Genomic DNA, 27,314 nt, shown 5'->3' with positions numbered 1-27,314 from the left:
TGAAGAGACTGTCTTTTCTACATTGTATAGTCTTACCTCCTTTGTCATATATTAACTGACCATATGTGCATGGGTTTATCTATGGGCTTTCTATCCTGTTCCATTCATCTGTATTTCTACTTTTGTGCCAGTGCCATACTGTTTATGACCATACCTTTGCAGTATAGTCTTAAGACAGGGACCCTGATTCCTGCAGCTCCATTTTTCTTTCTCAATATTGCTTTGGTTACTCAAGAGTCTTTTGTGTTTCCACATAAATTTAAATTATTTTTGTTCTAGTTCTGTGAAAAATGCCATTGATGATTTGAAAGGGATTGCACTGAATCTGTAGATTGCCTTGGGTAGTGTAGTCACTTTGACAATATTGATTCTTCCAATCCTAGAGCATCTCCATCCCATCTTTTTTCTTTTCTCAGCTTCTACCACTCCACCCCATATCTCTATCAGCAAAAGTAACTCAGCAAATCTAAATGTATCTTATAGGCATGCTTAGAGGAGGCTGAGAATGGAAGAAAAACAGGAATATTGAAAAAAGTCATACTTTAATATTTTGGGTCTTACCACATGAATGGGAGCACTTGTAAATCAGAGTTCTGGCTTTTCATTAACTGGAAATTATGTAGTCTGGAAAGTAATTTTAAAATGGTTGAAGATGACCCTTTTCTACCACTTTAGATGAAGAATAGTATTTCAATTTAAAAGAAATTAATATTTTAAGAATCAAAAACTATTATCAACTCACAATTGGTGTATATGTCTTTAAATATCAAAGAGATTAGAAGGAGATGTAATCACTTCTTTTAGTATCATCACCTCAACTTTTCAAAGCTCAAATGCCAATAAGTAGAAAAAAAATTCATTCACCTTCAGTCCAAAAATATTATAATGCTTTTTATATGAAGACTCCAAAAGGTAGAGGAGCATAGTGGGTCAAGTTGATGGTATTCTTCCATTAAAACACCAGGCACTGAAGTCATCCAACTTTTGGTTTTTATGATCGTTTTCAATAGGTTTTCAGTATTTATAATGATGTCTAATAAAAACTGTGTAAACTTTCTTTAGTTCAATTTTTAAAATATCTGTCTTCTACATGCATAAAATTTTATGACAAAGATGAATTTGACTGTATTTTCGTTACCTTCACGTAACTCTTAAGCCTAAAACCTAGATATTAGAGTCAGTTTGCTACATTTGCTCTGATTGCCGCGTCATTAAGGGTTTGTTCTTTCCATAGAACAAAACTACGTTGAATAAATAAAACCTTGTCAATGTGAATTAGATTTGCAAACCCTATGGAAAGAAATATTTTGGACCTCAAATTTTCATAGAACATGCCACGTTTCCTCTGGCAGAATGGAGCACACTTGCTGGAATCTCTAAGACAATCTTTCTCATTAACAGTTGCTCCTCCTCAAGAGTCACAGATTTATGCTGTTCAGTGGCAAACTTTTCAGTTCAAGTGCAGACTCACTAATTCAAAGATGCCTCCAGTTAGAAAACATCAGCCATTTTTCAAACACAATTCTAGTGTAATATTGTGCCCAAACCAATTCACTGGTTTTAGTAAAAATATAATAAGTATATACTTGCAATAGTTGCATAAAATTCCTTCAAACATGATACATTTAACAAAGGAAAGAAATGATTACTCATGACCAGATCCTACATATAACTAGATGAAATAAAGGAAAAGAAAAATCTTACATTGCAACAGAATAAATACTATATCTTTCTCCTACTGTTCCCTTAAAAAGCCAAGTATTAGACAAGTGTTTCAAAGATTTCTTAAGATAAAATGTATTTTTCATGTTTAAAGAGAATGTGACATGACACACATATCTCCTGGGGGAAAAGGCCAACAGATCCAGAAAATGGAGGTCCTAAAAATGTAGTTTTTCTTCTAATAATTAGATTCAATTTCAAATTAATGATAGATTTATATAAAATGTATAAAAATGGAGGTTTACATATCAACTGAGAGACAGGTTCTTTGCTCTTAATTCAAGAGATCTTTGGTTGGCTTCTTCGGGATTTTAGAATAGATTTGAAAGTCCATTTTAGTTTATCAGTATTGATTCAAAAATACTGTATTTAAAAGTGAAACGAAAAATTTAAACAAAACTTTTCAATTACTATGGGTAGCAAAACACTACTTAAAAATATAAACATCTTTCAGAAAAGAATCTGGAAAATTCAAAGTATTGTGTTGTGTATCTTTTAATGTTACCAAGTCACCTCCATTTTATTATATTTTTGCACTTTTCCATTGAAAGCAAAGTTTCTTTCTAAACAAAACAAAGAAGGTTCTTACTTGCATTTCCACATTGGTTTTAGAATACTAAATCTTTATGTTATTAAGGGAATTTCAATTTGCTTCATTTAAAGGAGAAAATCTCAAAGAAGAATTACACTACTTTTAAGACCTAATTCATCCTTAAGAATAATAAAGACATTAAAGGAAAATTACCTAACAGATGAAGACGAAGGCTTTTAGATGTAATATAAAGATGTGCTTTCTACTTTCAATTAGAAAATAAAGTAATTTAACAACATAGTTTCCTGGAAGTCATATATTAGAAAAGTATTAGAATTAGTGAAAATCTTCTCTCAAGTAAAATCATGTTCTCCTCCATATTTCTCCATTATTTGTATGTAACCTCTGCTATCTTTAATTTGTTCCTACAAACTTACTTTTGGTTAAGATAAGAAGTTACTAACTCAAAGAGTAAATCTGAACAATTGAGACATGGCACTTTAAAGTGTTTAACAAACATAAAAGAAAAACAACTCTACTTGATGATTCCTATTTAGTTAACATCAGTCTCCATCTCATCAGACCTCATTGAAGGGAGATCTTTATTCCAAAATAATACATTGTTATAAAGAAAACTCCAAGAATATTAGTGCTTTCATTTTTCATACATCTAAATCAAATTTTATACTTAGGCATTATTAACTTTAAAGATAGATGTCCTTGTTGTCATGAGTTAAACATGAACTTATATGACAAGTAATATCGATGTGAACATTCCTATACAAGTTTTTCTTTATATCGTCATCCTTAGAACAGTCTTAATTTGGCTTTGTTCTAGAAAGACCAAATATCATTTAACTTTTTCAAATCATGATAGATGGAATGAATAGTGCTAAATCACAAAGATGAATAAACAATACACTTTCAAGATTTTTACCTAATTTGAAATGTCCTCTTCCATTGCTTTTATAATAAATTAGAAATCTCTCTTCCATATCGAGTAATTTGTAGAATGAAGTGTATGCATTTAGGTAGAAATTGTTTTATTAAATTTTCACTTAAAACATCTTCACTCAGAGAGAAGCCAGAATATAATGAACTATATTAGTCCATTTTTCATACAAATAAAGACTGCTGTTCTCTTTAGAGTTATTCACCCAGTAATATCATTATTGAAGTTGTAATGAAGTTATTTAATTATACGTTTTATTTATTGCCATATATTACTTGTCTTTAAAATAAATTTGCTTAAAAATGTGATCTTTAGAAGCTCTATGATAAAATCAATGACCACTCATTTGCTAAAAGACTTGTAACTGAACAAGTTATCTTTTTGGTCAATGTGGTTGATGTGAGAATTGTTAAAACTAACTTGTTTGCAAATACATTGATATTTTATCTAGAACTATTATTGCAATATCTTCAAAAGTATCTTTAAAACAATACTGAATTTTATGGACATAATAAAAATAAACAGTGAGGCTTTTTAAAATTTCTGTACTGCTTGGAAAATAAGGCTTAATGTGCATAAATGTCTTGTCATTGAAGTTTTTAATTTGCTTTAATGTGATGTTTCTACCTATTCCATATATATGTATTTAAAGAAAATTGTATTAATATATTTGTACAATGCAAAAATCTCATTTTATTCTCATAGATATGGAGTTTTGATATAATTTTAGGTCTTTAGGTCTCCAAGAGAAAAAAATCAAAATATGAAATGGGAGCATTTTTTTTTTTTTTGATGGGGCACATATCTGAGCATTCCTAACTGATATGAATATGAGTAACACTGGATATTAAAGGTTACTATATGTGCTTTATTTATGATACATTATTAATCATTTTGTTAATCATGCTTCCTCTTCAGATTGTGTCATTGGAAATTTGAGTAATTTGGGACTTTTTTTACAAACTATACTGGGGTTTAATCTTGTATGCAGTATAAATTTCAACAGCTTAAATGTGACTTTTGAAGGAATAATTGTTAACTAACAGTCTACGTTTTCTAAAATGTTAGTTATACCTCCTATTATAATCTTATGTTTAAAAAGTCAGAGGCAGAGAATGAATGCAGAATATGAAAATGGCCAAGTTCCACTAAAACTGAGGTAAAGACAAAAAGGTTATATAAAGAGGAGTTTATGTTAAAACTATTTAAAAAAACAAAATTAATAGAAAATAGTGACTGAAAATTATGTTGTTCTTACTGGTAATTTTGAAGCTGTAAAGCATTTTGATGATTTGAATCTCTAATTTAAATAAGTCCACCAACATTTGTTAAAATATATATTGCTTTATAAAATTAGAAATCTTACCAAAATATCAAAATTTTAAATTTATTTTTTAAAAGCCTATTAGTAGATCAAATGATCACAGTTATTAACATCTCCATACCAATAGTTCTCTTGATTTCTAAGACATATGTAATTAAAGAATTTGCCCCAAAACATTAAATGTTAGACTGTCAGAGCACTTTAGGCATATTAATGAATCACTCCTATTAATAATTCAGAGGTTTTTCTTCTACTTTATTAAATGTAAAAAGTGTATATATATATGATGCAGATAAAAATAATTGACTCAAAAGAGTAGTCTTTTAGAATCAATTTATGCTTTTATATGGATACATAAATTTTACAGTCTTAAATGTTTAAAAAATATGGTACCTACATATTAGTTATATATTAGATCTTATGATCTCTAAATGCTTATATTCTTCCAAGGAGACTGCCATCTCTTTTCAGTTATTCTAAGTATTGAAAAAAAGAACTGCTTTATATTTTATATTTCCACTCATTGTCTCTAATATTGCTTACAACTTTCCAATTCTCAGAGAAGTTTAAGCCAAAACCATAATACAGTGGCTATACATTATCATTTACTACTCTTAGTTACTACTCTTATCTAATATAGTCATATATTCTATAAAGTCTGCTAGAGAAAGCACTCTTACTTTCTCACAAATGGAAGTACAAACAGAAAATCTTCCATTAGTTTTTGTGTATTCAAAAGAGTTAACATATATTTTATTGTAACTTTTCCATTGCTTACTGTTTATTCATTTTTTTAAAAGTTCACCAAATGGGATACTTCAAGCAAAAGTGAAAAGCCATTCCATTTTTGCATAAATTGCTTATTTTCTTCAGAGTCTCTGAAAGTTCCTTTGAGAAAGCAAAAGGAATCCCTTTCCTAATTTACAACATTGGTCATTCTACCATTAAATGAAATAGGTATCTATAGTTTAATATAAAGAATAGCAACAAAAAAAATCATGATTTATCTAGTCAAAGCTATTTATCTTCTGGGGAGTAGATATAATAAACAAATAGATAAACAAAATTAAAGGAAGTCATGTCTGTTTGTTGGTCTCAAACCATATAATTCCTAATTTTAAAAATAGATATTATATATATATATATACATATATACCAATTTACTTTAAATATATATTTATCCATAAGTCCATTCATTCATTAACTAATGTTTATTGAATACTATCATGTGCCTGTGTCCTGTTCTCAACACAGAGGACACAAGGTAATCAAAACAAGCCAAAGCCCCTGTCTCACGGAATTAACCTTCTAGCAGTAAAGATATACAATAAAGAAGTAGTGATAAGCGCCATGCTGATAATTAATAATGTTACATAGCATGACTGTACCTTCTTTATATTAAGCAGTAAGGGTAATCTTCTCTGAGGATGTGATATTCAAACTGATACCTGAAAAGCATGAAGGAACCAGTCATTAGAAAACAGAGCGAACAATTTAATGTGTAAGAGGGAAAAATTTAATGTGTAAGAGTCTGGAGGGTTTGAGAGTGAAAAGAATGGTGTGCTTGGTTCACAGTTGATTATCCAAAGAGAGGCAAAAATAAGATGGGAGTCCAAGAACATTTATGAAACTATTGCAATAGCTTGATCAAAAGAAAAAAAAATCCTTCTGTTAAAGTGGAAGTAGTGATAGTGGAAAGTAGCAGATGAGTGTTGGGGATGTTTGAAGACAGGGCTTATAATGTATTAGGACCGAGAGATGAAGAAAGAAAAATCGAAGATAAATTCTATCTTTGGAAAATAAGAAACATAGTGCAGGAGAAGCAGGTTTGGAGGAAAAAAAAAATCAAGAGTTTGGTTTTGGCCATTTAATGCCTGAGATGCCTTTTAGATATTCAAATGGATATATCAAGCAGACAGGGGCATATAAGAGTTCCAAGGAGCAATCAGGGCTAGACATCAAGATTTAGAAGTCATCAAAATATACATGATATTTAAGTATTTTTAAATCACTTAGGAATGCTCTGTAAGAGAGAGAAATAGGTCTCTGTTGAGATCCAGGGTATTCCAAATAGAAGTTAGTCAGAGAATTAGAAGCCAACAGAGGACCCTAAAGATTATCAAGTAAGGAAGAGAAAGAAAAAAAACAACAACAATTGGCCATATGGATTAAATGCTTAAAGAAGCTAAAATTAAAATGAAGAAATGGCCATTGGTCTTGGCAACATGGAAGTTACTGATGACTTTGATATGGCAGTCTCCTAAGTAGTGACGTCAAAGCATGATTGAATGGATTAAAAAGATACTTTAGGAAAGGAGGTGGAGTCAGTCTCTATAAAATAACTGTTTCAAGAAGTTTTACTCTAAGAGAGCAAGAGAAATAGGGCAGAGCAAGGAAAATAACTAAGTAGCTAGAAGTAGATGTGGTGTTAAGAGAGGATGTGTATGTGTGTTTGTGTGTGTCTAAAGGATGCTAGAGCTTATTTACTAACTAACATGAGCAATTTTCACTGTGGTGCAGTGGGTTAATGATCCAGCTTGTCTCTGTACACCGGTTCAATCCCCTGGCCTGGTGCTGTGTCATCCAGCGTTGCTGCAGCTGTGGTGTACGTCACAGCTCTGGCTTGCATTCAATCCCAGATTTGACCTCTGGCCTTGGGAACTTCCATACGTCATGTGGATGCCCAAAATAAAAATAAATTTTTAAAAAAATTACTAATTTGAATGATCTGGTAGAAAGGGGAAAACTAATTATGCCAGAGAGAATTACTTAAAAGGACTTGAGAGGTAGAAGGGTTAGGATTCACAGCATAAGGAAAGAAGTTAGTTTTGGATAGCAGACACTCAGAACTATAATGGGAGGGAAGGCAGAGTGTGTAATATGCAAATAGGTTGGTAGATTTGTGGTAGCAAGGTAAGGATGTCGCTAAATGAATAGTTTTATTTTACCAAGAGGAGATAAAAGTCAATATGGGGAGTGGGAAGCAAGTATAGAGTGGAAGGGAGATGTGTAAGTAGTTAGAAAGGGGAACACACACACAGACACACATATACATGTATATATACGTAAACATAGTCTATGGGTATTTGTGTGTATGTAATACACCACAAGAAAAAAGACTATTATATAAAATATTTTAAAGCCATTTTTGTTAAATATTTTTGAGATATCTTATTTGGAAGACCTGAAACTGAATTCCGAGTTTTCCAATGATGCTAATAACAAAGTCCTCTTTTCTGTAATTCGAGAGTAAGTGAGGATTTCTCAGTGTCATTGACACTTCCCATGTTGTTACTTTTGCTTATTGCAGTGAAAAAGACAGAAACATCTTGTAGCTATTCTAATTCAAAGCTTATGAAAATTAAATTAGCTTAATCCAAAAAGATGTATATTGCATACTCAAGCTGTCAGTTTTCTCAAAACATTACTTTGAGAGGGTTTGAGCCCTCATCTGATTTTTTTAAAGGCAATTAGGCTCGGTATTTTTCTCATATGAAATACATGTCATTTAGGTGTAACACATGAGTGATATGATTATTCATTGTGCCTTCCCCATTCTATAGGAAGGATGTGATATTTTAATTGTGTTCAGAGCTTTATTTCTGGACAGGCTGTATGTAATTTGGTGTGTTGGAATTTACAGGTGCATAAAAAAATATTCTTTGGATTTGATGTAAAATTAGATTTTGAATAATGGAACAAGATGCTCTCCATTTTTTGCTGTTTGAGCATAGCCAAAAATATAAAGATACATGCATATGTATAAATATGTGTTTGATTAATCACTTAATACATAAATGGCCATGTCATTAAATGGTAGATTTGACAGTTACAGTGTGTTCAAAATTTAAAAATAGTTATAAAAATCTTTGTAGCAAAAATCCTTAAAAGTTTATTTATTAAATGTTAAATAGTACATTTAAATACCTAGAAAACATCTGTCTAGGATGAGATATGTAATCCACCATAGAGCAATATTTGACTAATGAAAAACTGCAGCTGAAAACATTTTTCCTTCTATTAATATATGTCTTTGTAACCTGTCAGTTATTTATCATTATTTATGGATTTAGCACTGTACCCATCTACTCTTGCAAAAAGGGGGAAAGATCTGTTTGTGAGAATAAGGAAGTGCAGCACTGTATTACTTTTTTCTCTTTGGTATTACATCACTATTTAGAGCTTCAGCATATGCCTTCCACTCAGGTTCCTTACACGGCTTATGTTCTCTTTTCTGGTTGTATCACAACACAGTAGAAAAAAAACACAGTAAAAGGGTGTTAACAATAAGACTGCAATCCTACCTATTATCTACTTTACTATGACAGTGAAGTAGTATAAACTTAACTAAAGGTGGTATTGTTTTCATTTTATAAAAATCTACTGTAAAATTATGATGTTCCATGTAAATTTTCATGTGCTGGCATGCTTACAAGTTAATAGTGTTATAGAATGCTCAGCTCTCAATGAGGGATTCTTTGTGGTGAATTGCATTACATATGTCATCTATCTATTTGCTAAAAGAATATGGTGTTTAGCAAAACTACCTGCTGAGCAACATAATAAGATTTTTGTACAAAGTACAAATTACTAATTATTGTATTTTATTTTTCTATGATTTCCTAAGAAGCATTATCAGGGTCTTACAGAGGAGTAGGCCCGTTTATTAAAATATTATTAGCAAATAAAAGTTAAAGTTCTGGTGGTTGAATTTGTGACTTTTTTGTACTTGTTGTATTGATTATATTTAACATAATTTATTTTTAATCTATTAAACCTAGATGCTCTTTGGATATATTAGTAATTCTGGAGACAAAATCATAGCTGTATGCAGTTCCCACTGTGGCTCAGCGGGTTAATGATCCAACATTGTCTCTGTGAGGGTGTGGGTTAAGGGTCACATGTGGCGTAGGTCACAGATGCGGCTTGGATCCAGTGTTACCATGGCTATGGCACAGGCCTGCAACAACAGCTCCAATTCGATTCCTAGCCCAGGAACTTCATATGCCATAGGTGCCACCTTAAAAAGAAATAAAAAACCTCACAGCTGTAATTTTTCAAACTAGTATCATTAGGGTTGAGGCATAAATTCACATAAATATAAATAATTAGTATATATTTTTGTAGCGATTTTTACATCATCAAAATATTTTTTAAGATTAAAGTAAATTCACTTGTTCACTGAATAAGGTAATATTGTGCACAAATTGCAGATGACCAAAAAAATACACATAATGTACAACTGTTCAAATAGCTTTTGACTATCAACATGCACTCCAAAAACTTCCAATCAATTACAAATCATGGATTTTCTATATTTTTTTAAAAGTTGCTGGTAAGAAAATAATTAAAAGTATTCTGAATTAATCAGAATAGTGCTGTATTCATCATATCTCTCTTCTCTCTTTATAATTCTTCTATTACAGTTCCAAATGAGAATATGAAATTTAAACTGGTAATAAAATACTTGAAACTTTCCTTATATCTTTCCTTGTAACTTAAGTAACCCTCATAAAATTAAATACCATTTTAAAGCTTCTTTTTTTTTGGTTATATAAATAAAAGAACCCAGAAGTTCCCACTGTGGCACAAAGTTATCCGCGTCTTGGGAGCACTGGGACGCAGGTTCCATCCCTGGCCTGGCACAGATTAGGGATCCAGTGTTGCTGAACATGTGGTTTAGGCGCCAACTGTGGCTGGGATCTTAACCTGGCCTGGGAACTATATATGCTCTGGGGCGGCCAAAGAAGAAAAATAAATAAATAAAAATAAAAGAACCTACATCTTCAAGTTTGAAGAATAAAAGAAAAAGCACCCCATGATCATGCAAATTTCCCCCCATGATTACTTTTATATAATTCCTTCTAGTCTCTTTTTTTTTTTTCAGCTTTCCCAATCCATTTAATAGGCCATAACAATTAACAGACCCAATGGGTAGGGTAGTAAACACAACACCTGGGTAGTTGGAGGGGGGATATAATCTCACACTCATAGCTAACAAAGTAAATGAATCGTTTACCAATACTGTAAAACCCCGGAACAATTTAAGAAAGTTGCTAACTTGAAGCATTCAGAGTTGATTCCTCTCCTGACCACCCGCCAATTGGATTCTGGGGACTGCAATCTAATCAAGGAAGATTATGCCCCGAGGAAATCTCTTCAGGAGATCAGACGGCTAAGAAGCCTGGTTACAGGCATACTTCCTCTGCCGAATAATGCCTGAGTTTACCTCCTCTCCCTACCAACATTAACGGTTTTGCTTCTGAAGGGCTCCAGCCTGAGGTCTTAGAGCCTGGAAGGCAGACGCGACGCACAACCAGGCAGCCCGTGCGCACAGGTCGCCCTGGAGCGCGCAGTCGGGTCCTGCAGTGGTTGCCACAATGCCGAGCACGTGCCCGACGTCGACTCAGGCTTCTCAGTGCTCGAGGCGCCACAGTGAGCGCAGGTCTCTGTGTGCAGGCCCTAGAAGGCAGGGAAACCCAGGCGGCGAGAAACGCCCCGCAGCAAAATTTCACGCCAAACACTTCCCAGCAGGCTGTGCGCGCGCCTACAACTCCCATCATGCTCCATGAGGGATTGCACGGCTATTTGCTGGAAGCCGGCAGTTTACCCCGTCACCCTGCTCACGTTTCTTTAATACTTCTCGCTGTGCCTCAAGCATCTTGGGGAGCTTTTCAATCCCACAATCAGAGCAAGGCGGCTTGACGCGCTAAAACCTCTGAGGAGGCGTGGCTCCGGACCGGAAGAACCTTCCGTTGCCAGGGGAACGTCGCGCACCCAAGCGCCTGCCCAGCCACTGATGTTTGGATTGTAGCAGCAGCAACCTCTTCACCCAACTTGTGGAGGCGGCTTTCCTCAAGACGAGGGATCCTTCTTCCTATGGAGGCTTAGAGAGGAGGGCTGAGGGACGTCCGCACCGAATTTCCATCCCAGAGACGGATACGAGCGTGTGCGTCCATTCCTGTTCTTCTGCGGCTCCGGGGCCTGCAGAACTAACCTCCAAGACCAGGTATCTCCCACCCGTCCCCGCCAGTTGTGTGCAGTGCCAACCCACAGTCCCAGCCGCCAATTTTAGAATTGCTTTTTCCCATGTTTTTCACTCCGTGTAGTTGTTTCTAATGTGTGAGAAGTAAAAAAAGAAGTGGGCTAGGGCCCCCAGAAAACTCATTGAATTGCTTTGGGTGAATTTTTTTTGATCAGATGGGCCTTTTTATTTGGTGTGTGGAGTAATTGAAATTCCATCAAAAACTGAAAACTGAATAAAAACGTTTGTTTGGAGTAGTTAGAGTGCTATAATTCACTCTAGAAACATTTTTAAAGTTTACAAAATACCATTGGGGGTGTTTTCTTTGCTCGACCTCTCTCTCTGTAGCGTGCCTTCCGACCTCTTAACTGTGGATAACATCCTGATTATTGAGGACTTTTCTGGCAACAATTAAAACAAATCATTTAGAAAGTTGTTTTCTCAGATAACAGCCAAGAGAATTTGGCTGGTGTGCGGAAAGAGGAAAACAAGATAAACTGGAAAGATAGATTGGAGTCAAAATGTGAACAGCTTTAAAAGCTATGCGTGAAAGTTTATACTTTATTCTAAAAGTTCTCAATAGTGACTGTATAGCTACACTGTGTAGCTTTTTTAAATACAGATGCCCTGATAACATCTTCAGAAATACTAATCCAATTAGCTGATTCCACTGTGCAGCCAGGGTTGAGAATCCTTGGTTGTAGGAATAGGGAGCTACATGAAACTTGAGTTGTATCTCCTCCTATGCACTTAGGACATGGTAAATGAATGTTGAGTGACTTAAACCGTTGTTTTTTATTTCCTTCTTTTATGCATGTAAAAAGTAAGTTTATAAAAATGTATAATTACTAAGAAATAGAAGCATATATAAGGCTATTATGATAGTTGTTTATAAAGTAACTTCCTTAATTGTAATTATATCTTTTAGAACAACTGGCTTCTCTTTTAAATTGTATGTCCCAAAGTATTTCAGTAACAAGCATCAGGTTTTGGATAATCCATGGAAAGGGGATGGAAAATCACAATCCAAAGTTCTTGAAAAAACAAATATTCAGTGTCAATCTTTGGATGGTAGATTTGTAGTAGATTCCAAGAGGGGAATAATATAAAAAGTGGTTGTATTTTCTAAAATCTGTTCAAAATTGTATGAAAATTGGAAAACGATATATAAGCCTATGTCAGTATGCTTAATACAATTAATAACTAAGTAATAACAAGTTTACTTTGAATTAAAATGACCTCTGTGAATGATATCATGATATCAGAAGGCGAATTTAAACTAGATTCTACAAATGCCTATCCTTAAGCCGAGATTCAAAAAAAATGGATTTAATGAGATTTGAATCTTCAACACAAGGAGAAAAGTCAATTGAGGGACACAAATAGAGTACCTGAAATCAAACCCATCCCTTGGGTAGGGCAACTATGGCCCCATGCTTGGGTGGGGCTCTGCACCTTCTTTCTTATGCATATCACTGGAATTCAGTTTTGAAATTTCTATGCGTAATTATCTCTGAAGAGACCTAAGCAAAAATGATGATGCTGCCTTCTTTCAGATGCAGTTGTCTTGGATGCTTCTTATTTGTTAAGTTGCTGCATCTTTGTATCCTTCAAGATAGTCTTGCCTGGTTGCTATGGAATAAAAAATACTGAAGGATGGAGCTCCCATCGTGGCTCAGAGTTAACGAACCCGACTAGTATCCACGAGGACGCAGGTTCGATCCCTGGCCTTGCTCAGTGGGTTAAGGATCCGGCATTGCTGTGGTGTGTGGTGTAGGTCACGGATGTGGCTCAGATCTGGTGTTGCTGTGGCTGTGGTGTAGGCCGGCGGCTACAGCTCTGTTTAGGGACCCCTAGCCTGGGAACTTCCATATGCCACGGGTGTGGCCCTAAAAAGATAAAAAAATAAAAAATATTGAAGAAGTTGTAAGATGATCATCTTCTGGAACCTTAGATGAAGATGAGAATAAATCAATTAAATGAGATTTAATATTTAGAGAAGTTTGAAAATGATGGTTTGGGGAGTAATAGGAAATGTTTGGAATACAGGTGTACTGTAGTTACTCCTTTAGCGGTCCCTGCAACAAATGAGGGTTGGCAAAAGGGATCTCTTTTCTCCCACAACATACAAATATTTTTGGGGGTGAGGCATGGTGATGGACCCAAAGGAAGCACCTTTGGAAAATTTCTTTTGGAGACCCGAAGTATAAATCTAATAGCATCGTAAAGGATATGAATAGCCATAAAGTTATCACATAGTCAACAATAAGTCATTAGCAGTTTTATTTGACATCAAAATACTTACATATTTGGATTACTGATGGAATTTTTTTGAAGGTGCATTGGAAGAATTTTTTTTCCCAAAGAAATAACTGATAAACGAGTTAACACTTCAGAGACAGGTTAACAAAGAAACTCTTATAGTATTTAAGAAAATGAGATTAAAATGTAAGATTGGTATTTACATTTGTCCTCTTTACTAGTATGCTAGTAAAAGTTCTTTTAAAATTATACTTAACAGGATATTTCAGATAAGTTTTTTTTCAAAGAAACAGATATTTATTGAGGAGCAATAAAATTGTGTTTGTGGGGGTGGGGGGAGTTCCCATTGTTGCTCAGAGATAATGAACCTGACTAGTAACCACTAGGATGGGGGTTCAATTCCTGGCCTTGCTCAGTATCCGGCATTGCGGTGAGCTGTGGTGTAGATCACAGATAAGGCTTGGATCCTGTGTTACTGTAGCTGTGGTGTAGGCCGACAACTGCAGCTCCAATTCGACCCCTAGACTGGGAACTTCCATATGCCACATGTGTGGCCCTAAAAAGCAAAAAAGCCAAAAAAAAAAAAAAAAGTATGTGTATTTTTTATATATAACCTTCTTCCCAGATGGATTTGTGATGACTTACAAAGATATATGTAAGACTAAGGAAAAATTAAGATCTCACTGTTCTCTGTTATCTGATCTTCTACTTTCCAAGCCTCAGCATATCATGCTCTACCTGAGCACCATTGCCCATACATTTTTTCAGATTTCCAGAAAAGGCTGCAGATACTCTCAAATATCACAAATGGCATACTCCACATGATACTAACATGAATTTAAATTCAAATTCCACATGAATTTAACCTAATTTTCTTTTTGAGTCATTTAAGCTACAATGAGAAATCTACAGTTATTTCAAGGGCATTATTCTGTGTTGCTAGGTGTTATTAGCTACCAATCTGCATTTCAGTTAAGACTCCTTTCTGGTAATCAGCTTAAACTCTGTTTACTAAATGCAAAGCTACATTGACATGATTTTCATAATATCACTGTGTCTTTAAATTATGAAATTGTTTGATAAATATGCCCATGTTTTCCATAACTAATGTGCCTGGGTTAATAGATCTTTTTTTTAATCCTGACTTGCAGCTGATTTGTAAATACTTGACTCATGGGATTGCTAGACAGACTTTCAGGCCTGCTTGGCCTAAAGAAGAAGGAGGTTCATGTTTTGTGCCTTGGGCTGGATAATAGTGGCAAAACAACAATCATTAATAAACTTAAACCTTCAAATGTAAGTATGTTTATTAGACGCTATGTATTTTCTGCTAAAGAAAGTTAATCGAGACTTACTTTGTTTACCATTATAACTTCATTATAATGTTATGAAATTTGTTAACCTTGTGGTACCTCAAAGTAACAGGTATCAGCCAGCCATAATTTGCAGTGTATTTTATGCAGGTTTGTAGGTAAATGTTGATTATTTAAACTGGAATATTTTCCAAATGTCTTTTCTTCTCAAAAGAGATTCACAAATTAGCAGTTACTTTCAGGTAGCATTTCCTTCTTTTTGGCTCCTTCTTTACAAGAGGAACAAAATAAAGGGAAAGGTGAATCATTTTTATAGGTTCTATGGATAATTAGGCGGTTTACCAAGAGTATGGTATGCATGTCAGTAGTAGCAAACAAAGTGACTTTGTCATTTAAGGCTGAGTGGCTGGAGAGTGGGAAGTATTGCTCCTAAATATGGTAATTAAAGGTGGACTTCATTGCTCCCACACAGTGCTTCAGAAGAAGACTTACTACTTGTTTTCTCCCAACAGCTTCAGTTTTACCTCTGTTCAGTTTGAGATTGCTTTGGAATTACAAAAGTGACATTATTTCTTTTCTTCTGGTCATTCCCTTCTTTAGCATGGATAAGTTTGCAATGTGAAAACAACTAGCTGCTGATATATCTTCAGATGGGAATTAGTTTGAAGCAGCCAGGATAAGAAGCTGCAAATGAATTTGGAACGTAATTTGGATGTTAAGGGCTCCCCAGCTGAACTGAAAATCAGCTGAGATATACATGCTTAAGTTGGGCAAAGATGAAAATAGCAGTTTTATTGAAAAAGTTGATTTTGCCAGGCAAGGTTTAGGTTTGACCAGAGTATTTGCTCCACTCTCTTGAGTTATGATTAGCATCCCCAAATTCAAGTTTTCCTTCTTGAGGAAAGATCATACTCTTCTAGCTTTACTGCATGGCTGAAAACAGATAAGAATGCATGGTTTCGATAAGCATGTGGCTCTCAAATGAGAAAGATACAGAGAGAGGCAGAATCAGGGATGCTTAATTCCATTTCACAAACTGAGAAGATGAAAGTCTTTTTTCCCCCTATAAAGAGGAATAAATATAGCATCCTACCCAATTGAATAGGTCCAAAATTGAATTTAGAGAACAGGTGACATATGGTAAAAGTAGAACCATACCCATTTATGCCTAGGTCCATAAGTAGTTCCAAAGATCAGCTATCAGCAGATCAACCTGGGCTAATTCTTAAGAAACTTAATGGCTGATGACCTGCACTTCTGCAGGTAGGGCCATAAGCAATGAGTATAAGGAAGTTCTTTAGGTAAGATCCTGTTCTATAGGAGATATTTCCATTTATCTTCACATCAGGGAATACCCTAAAAAATATTTTTTTGTAAAAGTAATCTCAATACAAAATGATTAAAACCGTAGCTACAGTTAATAGCCCCAAAGAGGACCAACCCTCCATCACCTCCAGTGTGTACTGTTCTCAAATTGGCAGAAATATCATTCAAAGAACAAAACAGAAATTACATTCTCTTCCACAATCCTCAACAGTATATTGACCTTCTGTCCCAAGATATAATTATTATCATAGGAATAATCTTCCTTAGTATGGATGGGAACAACTTTCTTCTCTAAACATTACTAGTCATTTATTTGGGGCAGAAGGGGAAGGAGACAGCATGAGCTCAGTCTCTTGTCTTGAAATATTCTAATATCCCAATGCCGGACTAGTCTGGTGAAAGACCTGTTGACCCTGTCTAAGATACCACACTAGTCAAAGAGAGCCCTCAGGGAAACCTGGGTACACAGCCAATAACTAAGACCTTTTAATTAATTTTCTTTTGCTTTCCATCATCCCTGACTCTCTGTTAACTCTAGTGAATTATGAAACTAGCCTAAACCAGCCCCAGGGCTATTTTTAAGGGGATCACCTGATTTTTTACATTATTTCCTGAGCCTTAACTCTTTAGGCAGATATCCTTTCTCCTCAGACAATTGACCTCTACATCCTGAGGGCAGAGTAAGTTGCTTTACTTAAAAAATAAATAAATAAAAATAAAAACAACATGGTGGTAATAGCCAAGAGAACACTTGAAATGGGACTTCTTAAAAGCCCCAGAACCTCTGTCATTCAGGTGCAGATACAGCATTTGCTTTCCTCCCTACTTTTGAACCCTGGAAGAATCTCTTGTGAGCTTATATCCACTATGAGAAAAGTTATTTTTAATGAATTAAAGAGAATCATAGAAATCCATAATGCTCTTTTAGGAAATGTCTTGCAAAAGAAATTGCAAATCTTATTTTACAGTGAAATCTCTTATTTTTTTTGTTGATAAAATCAGTTTCTGGATAACTAGATACTTCCTAAATGTTCATGTATTGTCAATATACTGAGGTTGCTAATGTTTTTTAAACTAATGAATAGGGAAAGAAAGGAGGTACATTTTTAACCCAATAACTCTTTAAGAATGTGGCCTTAGCTGTCATTTTCTTAAGAAATGTTCTCTATAAACACCTTTCTTTTAAAATTCCCACTTGTGCCCCATTCCCCAACATGAATGCTCTCATTCTATTACATCAACCGGTGTTATATTCTTAACATTTAAAACAATCTGAAATTGTCTTGCATATTCAGTTGGTAAGTTGTTTATTAATTTTTTTCTCATTATTAAATTCCATAAAAGCATAGATCTTGTATTATTCAGTATCAAATCCCAAGTACCTAGAATATTGTTTGGCACTTAAATGTCTATTTTTAGACAAATGGACTAATGAGTGATTTTTTTTAAATTTTCATTTTTGGGCAGGGAGTGGTGATTGATAGCACCAAGGATATCATTTCTATCAGACTTAATGAAACTAAGTAGGATCTCTCTCTCAGAAATCATGTTCTAGTCTTATTGATATTGCTCTATTCCAGGGCGATTTCAATTGGTTTATTCCACTTAGGTAATGATTCCTGCACTCTTCGCTTCCTTTGTAAGCATTCCCTGTCCAATTTAGAGAATTACCAAATGTGTTTGTTCCTGGAAAGAGCAAAGGAAAATGAATGGCAGAGACTAGTTTGGAATTCTTTAGAGGAAAATAAGTTCTACTTGAATCTGGATGTACCAACTGACATATCTTGTCTTATCCTGATTAATTTGTGGAGTTCAGTCTTTTCAATTATTGTCCACTAGAACTTTAGAAGTGAGGGTGGGGGAAAGAAAGTTGATTAATTTTATCCCTATTAAAGCAGCAAGTTAAAGGAGAGCTTCTCTGGAAACAAAAAGAATTTGTGAAGAAGCTGGGTGATTGTGGAGAGGCTAGGCCAATTTCTAATTACAGTTCAGTGAAGACAAGGATACTCATTTGAGGTATATTTCCAGAGATTACTTTAAACTTTTAACCTCCTCACTTTGTGTTATTGTTATATTTCTCTTAATAATAATAGCACAATTGGCACATGAAAATCCATAAAATCAAAACAATGTTATATTTTGGGGCAACAAAAATTAGGAAATTCTTAGAGTTCCCACTGTGGCACAGTGGGTTAAGAATCCAACTGCAGTGATTGAGGTCGTTGCAGAGGGTAGGTTGAATCCCTGGCCTAACACAGTGGGCTAAAAGATCTGGCATTGGCACAGCTGTGGCATAAGGCACAGCCGTGGCATAAGTTGCAGCTGCTGCTCAGATTCAACCCCTGCCCAGGAATGTCCATATGCCACAGGTGCGGCCATTAAAAAAAAAAGAAAGAAAAAACAATTAGAAAATTCTATTCCAAAGTTTGTTGTACAGTGAAAGACCCCTAAGGTATGAGGCAGGAATCTGAGTAGCAGGAAATCTAACATAAACAAAAAGATTTTTTTTTTTTTTGAAGAATATTAAGCAGCTCACAGGAGTGAAGGAAAAGCTGAATAAACACATTTCAGAAAGACAAAACTGGGGCATCTCTGGAAAGCCTTTTCACCAGCACATTACTATTAAGGTGACCAAGCTAGGAGTGAATTTTCAGCTTTTGTCTTTCCAAATGAATTTTAAATTTTCAGGAGTAGACTACGAAAGTGAACATAGTGATGTGAGGCAACAATTTTCCCTCTGCTTTTCCTGTTTTTACAGAAAGGCAACTAGATGAACTGAAAGGGTTTGTTTTTTTGTTGTTGTTGTTGTTTTTGAAGTTGCACTTTTGGCAGTATGGAGAAAATTGGAAACGAGACTGAAATGAGTGAAAGTGTAATTCTAATAATAGCAAACATTTGCTGAGTGTTTACTGTGGATCAGACACTATGTTGAGCATTTTGCATCAGCATTAACTCATTTAATTCTCACAATAACATTATAAGTTAAGGATAATAATAATGTACCTCACATTTGAGAAAAATTTGGATTAGACAAGTTAACTTGTTTAAGGCCATATATTAGCAATTAGGAGTAATCAGGAGGCTGTTGTAGTAATTTGAAGCAAGAAATGAGAAAGGCCTAAGTTAGTGAAATAGAACCAATAAAGCCTAAAGAATAGTTATGTAGGTAAAGTAAAAAAGGAAGGAGTGAAGAATAACTCCGAGGCATCTGGATCAGAAAGTGTGGATGGATTTTTATTCAAAAGGAAAATAAAGTCTTGATAGTAGAGGTATTTTATGAACCATTTGATGAGTTAACTTGTTGGTTTAAGACATTTTACTTGCCTGTGGGACTTGTCAGCAGGTCTCCCAATGTGCTCTTGCCCCCTTGCAGTCTCTTTTCCACACAATTCCCACCTTAGCCTTCAAGGCCCTGCCTCTCTTACTTGGTTACAGATAGCTCTTTCCCTTGCTCAGTGTCTTTTAGACATACAGGCCTGAGTGGTGAGTTCCTCCTTGTCTTTTTGACGTTGACCTGGCTAATTCCTTTGACTGAAATATTCTTTGCTAAGGTTTTGTCATAGCTTTTCCCCTTCTTCACATTTACTCCTGGGTGAGCTGTCACCTCATCAAAGCAGCTATTCCTATACTAATCCTCCTCTGCCCCATTGCCTCCCAGCCTCAGTCACTTTCTGTTGCACTCAGCATTGCACAAAATTGTCTTCACTTGTAACTTAGTTGTTTATTGCTATTTAACTCTTCTAGATTTTAAATGCCATGAGAGTAGGCACCATGTATATTTACCATCCAGACATGAGGACAGTCCTCTGTAGCAAATATAAACTCAGTAAGTATAAAAGATTAGAAAGTCCTACATGTGACTTCAAGGTGACTTATCAAACAACTTAAAGTTCATGATAACTTGCAACAAGCCACAAAATATGAATTAAGACATACACATTATGTAAATTCATAGTTAGTAAATCTTAAACTTCTATAAAGAATTTACACACAGAGATCTCATTGCAAAAATTATAATTTTATTTAATTCTTCCATCACCCTAGTGGTAGATTTTGGAATTGGAATATCTGGATGGTTTTTTTTAACCTGAGGAAAAAATTCATCTTTGGTAATTGCAAGTTTCTAAACTTTGTCTTTTTTACTTAAAGGCTCAGTCTCAAGATATAGTCCCAACGATAGGATTCAGCATAGAGAAATTCAAATCATCCAGGTAATTCATTTTATTATACTTGTGATTAAGTTGTGAGTGAAAAATGGTATTAGATCTACCTAGACATTCCTCCAACTCTTAGAAAAAGTAATTTGTTGTTTCAGAAGTCCATAAATGTTAAAATATTAGTACCACAATGTCTGGATTATGCTTCAGAATTTAGAATTTATATAAACTCTCATAACCTCACTCAAAATATTTTTATGATATGTTACTCATTGTAAAATCATATTTATATTCAATAAATTCATTCTATGGTATTTGTATTGAAAGCTGGACCAAATTGAGTGATTTCTGTGATTGAAAACAATATAAAATTTTAAGTAAAAGTTACACTTTTAGTAGCTTTTAATGTAGCCATGATTTTTGTTTTATTTGTTTTGTTCTGTTTTGTAGTTTGTCTTTTACTGTGTTTGACATGTCAGGCCAAGGAAGATACAGAAATCTCTGGGAACACTATTATAAGTAAGTATGTGAATGTTTGTTAACTGGATGGTTATATTTTTTATAACAAATAATGATTAGAAATCCAAATGTTACATGGGCTGGATTGCAAATTTTACATAATTTAAATATACTTCCTAATTTTTAAAAAAGTATGATCATACCTCACATTATTTCTCAAATGCTTCAGATCCTTCATGACCCTGGGCCTTCTCTCTGTTTTTAATGTCCTGTTTTACTCTGCCCTTCTGCATCTTAGGTTTAATGACTAATTAATTCTTTTAAGAACCAGCTCAAAAGTCACCTCCCCTATGAAGATTCTACTCTTTATCCAATTGTTCTTGTCCCCAGTGTTTACACAATACTTTGTCCATTAACGTGTCTATAATCATACTTATTATATCATGAAATATAGCTGCCTCTCCAATGGGATTCTGGACTCCTCAAGGGCAGGGGTTTTTTTATTATTCAAATTATTTCTTCAAGGCCAAGTATGATGCTGGGCATAAAGATCAATAAATACTTATTAAATAAATTTATTTAAAGTAACAGACCTAACAGTTGATCCATTTGTTTTACAAGCAGTTATAATAAGATATTTTTTGGTATGTGCAAACAAGTGCTCACTTAGATTGACAGCTGTCAAGTTTCTAGGATCCAAATATGTTATGCCCTCTCAAGATTTGCATGGTGTTGTTAAAATGAATTCATTTAAACTTCTAGTATGGCTAGAACCCCTTCATTTAAGATCAATGTGACTCATTTCTGGAGTCTGAAACTTACAAACAGGATCACTTCACTAAATGCCGTTTTGTCATTATGATCTCCTGGCTTGAAATGGCATGCAATGAATGCCAGATGAGATTTTAATTTTCTCATGCTAATCTTTCATGCTGTTGTGGGAACAAATATTATATCCCTTGGATAAGAACCAGAGGAGATTTGTTGTAGATACTTGTTTTTCAGTGAGTGCTTTAATAGATTGAAGACCCATTTAAATCATATAAATCCAGAGGACCTTTGAGGTAGAAAGCAAAGATTACTTCAGATTTGAGAACCAATTTGGAGAAGGAGTGGCATGTTTGTGGTATCCTGCATTAAATTCTCTGGGGAAATGTGAAGTGTTTTTGTTTTTGAGGAAACCTGAGTTTTCAGTGTAGGGTTTTTTTTGTTTTTTTGGTTTTTTTTTTGTTTGTTTTTTTGCCTCTACCAATTAGTTGGTAAATAATTCCTTTTTTTAAAAAGTTTATTAACTTTAGATACTTAAAAAAGTAACATTTATTTTAATTACTTAACAGAGAGTATAGTACTACATAGAAAATAGTACTTCATAATAGGAAATCTTTTTCTGATTTTAACTTGTTTTTCTTCAAGATCATTTTAGAAGAAGTTAGTGAATTTAGAAACATTATAGATACGTTGTACGTTGAATGATGAATATGGATACTGTTGAGAAATCTACAGTAATAGTACATATACTTCATATATCTCTGTACTTTTCTGATTAAGAAAGAACAAGTGCGTTTTAATCTATTAGACTAAAAGAGCTTAAAAAGATTAATTAAGTCTACTATCGGCAAAACAGGCCTCTACTATAGTGAGACATAACATCTTTTTCAGGGTAGTTTATCAATATCTGTTAAAATGAAAAATGTTCATACCCTCCAGCCATAATTTTGGCTTTCAGAAAAGTACAGTATGACTAGAACTTCTGGGTAAATATATATGTAAAAGAATGTGTATTAAACATTTTTTAATGACTTTTTTTAATATCTCAATTATATAAAGAAAAATATTCTTAATGAAAGTATGTGCTTATTAGTATATATATATAGAGAGAAGTAAATTATTGGTGGAAGATGCACCACACCATTAATAGCAATTGTTTTGGGAATAATAAGATTATAAAGGAAGTTTGGTTTGTCTTTTATATGATTCTGTAATACTAATTATTGTGTAATTTTACATGTTACTCTTAGAATATGAAGAAGTAATAAAGCATAAAATATAAGGAGTACATATTTGGAAAGAAGTTAATGTTTGAAAAATATAGATAATACTATTTAAAAAATTGTTTCCCATAAATCTCATTGCTAATAAATTTACCACTGTTGATCTTTTTGGTATGTTTCTTCTGTTTTGAAATAGCTAATGCTGCGAGCCACACGGGAGCAGTAGAAAATTGACAGAACACTGTAAACCAGCTATAATGAAAAAAAAATTTAAATATATTAAAAAAAGAAATACATAATATATGCTTTACATAATTGAGAAGAGAGCCTTCTAAAGTATGTACCATGTTTTTCAGTTAAAATTCTGTAGTAAGGGTAAATCAGAAAAAACAAAAAGGATGTAACTCTCATAGCTGTCTAATATTTTTCATATTCCTGTGGCAAAATCTGCTTAATTATTTCTCTGTTTCTGTATATAAAGGCTGTTCTCAGTTTTTGAAGGTTATAAACAATTATTCTTATAAACATCTTGCCACATAAATCTTTATCATTGTTAGTTTCCTTAGAATAAATTCCAGAAATAAAATTTCTGTCTCAAAGTAATTGAATGTCACTGTATGCAGATGACATGATACTATACCTAGAAAACCCTAAGGACTCAACCCCAAAACTCCTTGAACTGATTAATAATTTCAGCAAAGTGGCAGGATATAAGATTAACATTCAGAAGTCAGTTGCATTTCTGTATACCAGCAATGAAACATTAGAAAAGGAATACAAAAATACGATACCTTTTAAAATTGTACCTCACAAAATCAAATACCTGGGAATATACCTGACCAAAGAGGTAAAGGACCTATATGCCGAGAACTATAAAACTTTAATCAAAGAAATAAAAGAAGATGTAAAGAAATGGAAAGATATTCCATGTTCCTGGATTGGGAAAATCAATATTGTAAAAATGGCCATACTACCCAAAGCAATCGACAGATTCAATGCAATCCCTATCAAATGACCCATGACATTTTTCACAGAACTAGAACAAACAATCCAAACATTTATATGGAACAACAAAAGACCCAGAATCGCCAAAGCAATCCTGAGAAACAAAAACCAAGCAGGAGGCATCACTCTCCCAGACTTCAAGAAATACTACAAAGCCACAGTCATCAAAACAGTGTGGTACTGGTATCAAAACAGACAGACAGACCAATGGAACAGAATAGAGAATCCGGAAATAAACCCTGACACCTATGGTCAATTAATCTTTGACAAGGGAGGCAAGAACATAAAATGGGAAAAGGAAAGTCTATTCAGCAAGCATTGCTGGGAAACCTGGACAGCTGCATGCAAAGCAATGCAACTAGAACACACCCTCACACCATGCACAAAAATAAACTCCAAATGGCTGAAAGACTTAAATATACGACAGGACACCATCAAACTCCTAGAAGAAAACATAGGCAAAACACTCTCTGACCTCAACATCATGAATATTTTCTCAGGTCAGTCTCCCAAAGCATGGGAAATAAGAGCAAAAATAAACCCATGGGACCTCATCAAACTGAAAAGCTTTTGCACAGCAAAGGAAACCCAAAAGAAAACAAAAAGACAACTTACAGAATGGGAGAAAACAGTTTCAAATGATGCAACTGACAAGGGCTTAATCTCTAGAATATATAAGCAACTTATACAACCCAACAGCAAAAAAACCAATCAATCAATGGAAAAATGGGCAAAAGACCTGAATAGACATTTCTCCAAAGAAGATATACAGATGGCCAACAAACACATGAAAAAATGCTCAACATCGCTGATTATAAGAGAAATGCAAATCAAAACTACCATGAGATACCACCTCACACCAGTCAGAATGGCCATCATTAATAAATCCACAAATAACAAGTGCTGGAGGGGCTGTGGAGAAAAGGGAACCTCCTGCACTGCTGGTGGGAATGTCAACTGGTACAGCCACTATGGAGAACAGTTTGGAGATACCTTAGAAATCTATCCATAGAACTTCCATATGACCCTGCAATCCCACTCTTGGGCATCTATCCAGACAAAGCTCTACTTAAAAGAGACACATGCACCCGCATGTTCATTGCAGCACTATTCACAATAGCCAGGACATGGAAGCAATCCAAATGTCCATCGACAGATGATTGGATTCGGAAGATGTGGTATATATATACAATGGAATACTACTCAGTCATAAAAAAGAATGACATCATGCCATTTGCAGCAACATGGATGGAACTAGAGAATCTCATACTGAGTGAAATGAGCCAGAAAGACAAAGGCAAATCCATATGATATCACTTATAACTGGAATCTAATATCCAGCACAAATGAACATCTCCTCAGAAAAGAAAATCATGGACTTGGAGAAGAGACTTGTGGTTGCCTGATGGGAGGGGGAGGGAGTGGGAGGGATCGGGAGCTTGGGCTTATCAGACACAACCTAGAATAGATTTACAAGGAGATCCTGCTGAATAGCATTGAGAACTATGTCTAGATACTCATGTCGCAACAGAAGAAAGGGTGGGGGAAAAAACTGTAACTGCAATGTATACATCTAAGGATAACCTGACCCCCTTGCTGTACAGTGGGAAAATAAAAAAAAAAAAAAAAAAGTAATTGAATGTTTTTAAAGTTCTTGATAGATATCTCCCATTGTACCAGTTTCTATATCCAGTAGTAGTACATGACTGTGATAATTTATATCCATTTTTTTAAATGATAGGAGAAAATGGTATTTAAAAGTTGTCTTATTTTGCATATACATGTGATTGCTAATGACATTGAACTTTGAAATCTTAATTTATGACTGTAATAAGTGCATCACAGAAGATATATAAATATCCAATAAATATACAAAAATATGTTGAACTTAACTACCTATTAATCAAATACAAAGTAAAATAATATCCTATTAGAATGGTAAAAAATAAGAGCCATGTTGGCAAGGGGGTGGGAAAACTGCTGGTAGTTGTATAAATTGGTAGTGCACTTCTGGAGGGTGATTTGTCAATTTTTATCTAAAACTTTAAATTTTGTATGTATTCCTAGAAATTTTATTTCTAAGAATGAATATTAGAATATCTAAAAAATTTAATGTTTAGAAGTATTTTTATCCCAAATCTTTCATAGCAGTGAAAATTATAAGTAACCTATAAAGTCCAACACCAGCAGTTTGATACAATATTTAATGACACATCTATGCAGTGGAATACCTTATATCCATTAAAAGAAAGGTGTGAAGGGAATCAGTGATTTTTGAAGGGCGAGTGTGATTTATAAGCAAATGCTTAAACCAGTTCAGTGACTGGTTATCAGCTTAAAATAATTAATTAGAATAAAAGCTTTCTGTAAGTATTGTTTCAGGAGACTATTTCAAACACATTTACATATATGTCTGAGTGCATCTTAAGGTAAAATGTATTCCTCTCTATGGTTATGGCAAAAAATATTTGAAAAAAACTAGTATAGATCTTTAATGTTTCATGTAAAAGTAGTTCAAACTATACTGTAAAAAAAAGATCAGGGAAATGTACATGTATATTAGAAAGGCAGTATAAAACAGCAAGATTCCATTTAAGCACAGATATTCATATGTGAATATCCACAAAGAAAATGTTGAAAACAATTTGCATGAAAGTATTAATAATGATTGTATCTGTGTCATAGGATTATGGTTTTACTTGTTATGTTTGAAATTATGAAATGAGTCATTAAATTTACTATATCATGATCCAAATGAAAAAAATTATTTTACATGAAATATGACCAACATGATTAATATGTCAATCACTCCTATAAACTAATAAGTAACAGCACCAAAGCCTTTCATGATAAATGGACAAAAGACATAAAGAAATAATACACAGGTTAGGAAATGCAAATGGATAGTAAACATAGAAAAATGTGTAAGTTTATCTTTAATTTTTCTCATTCTTTATATTATACAGAGAAGGACAAGCCATTATTTTTGTCATTGATAGTAGTGATAGATTAAGAATGGTTGTGGCCAAAGAAGAACTTGATACTCTTCTGAATCATCCAGGTATGTGTGTGTGTTGTTCATTCTGTAATATGTGTGCTTTAGGGTCTGCTTACATAGGATGTTTTGTTCTCTGATGTCAGCAAAAAGTGTCGCTTACACTGAGTGATCTTTATTTAAAATGTTTGAATTTTAAAACAACAATGTAGAATTTATAATATCTTTACTTGCAGTATGAAATATTATTTA

The 27,314-nt window shown here is 34.0% G+C and overlaps 1 protein-coding gene across 8 annotated transcripts in view; it reads left to right on the top strand.

Annotated features, from left to right (window-relative positions):
• Positions 1 to 11,293: 11,293 nt before the first annotated feature.
• The window catches only part of ARL6 (ADP ribosylation factor like GTPase 6), a 47,094-nt gene continuing 31,073 nt past the window's right edge, over positions 11,294 to 27,314 (top strand). For 3 of the 8 annotated variants that reach the window (XR_014823578.1, XR_014823576.1, XM_021070700.2), the window contains exons 1-6: positions 11,294 to 11,539; positions 13,111 to 13,269; positions 14,968 to 15,112; positions 20,605 to 20,666; positions 21,063 to 21,131; positions 27,034 to 27,128. Coding sequence is in view for 3 of the 8 variants with exons in the window: in XM_021070700.2 (XP_020926359.1) it covers positions 14,990 to 15,112; positions 20,605 to 20,666; positions 21,063 to 21,131; positions 27,034 to 27,128 (349 nt within the window). In the remaining 5 variants the exon portion in view is untranslated. The remainder of the gene's footprint in view (positions 11,540 to 13,110; positions 13,270 to 14,967; positions 15,113 to 20,604; positions 20,667 to 21,062; positions 21,132 to 27,033; positions 27,129 to 27,314) is intronic. The other 5 variants (XR_014823575.1, XR_014823577.1, XM_003358869.5 and 2 more) reach the window with 2 other exon arrangements.

This window comes from Sus scrofa, chromosome 13 (assembly GCF_054392235.1).
Source record: "Sus scrofa isolate SSC_HxYL_T2T_F1_AM1 chromosome 13, Sscrofa_HxYL_maternal_Yorkshire_Landrace_v2.0, whole genome shotgun sequence".
In the NCBI taxonomy this organism is placed as follows: domain Eukaryota; kingdom Metazoa; phylum Chordata; class Mammalia; order Artiodactyla; family Suidae; genus Sus; species Sus scrofa.
This window is presented reverse-complemented; position numbering and strand designations above follow the sequence as displayed.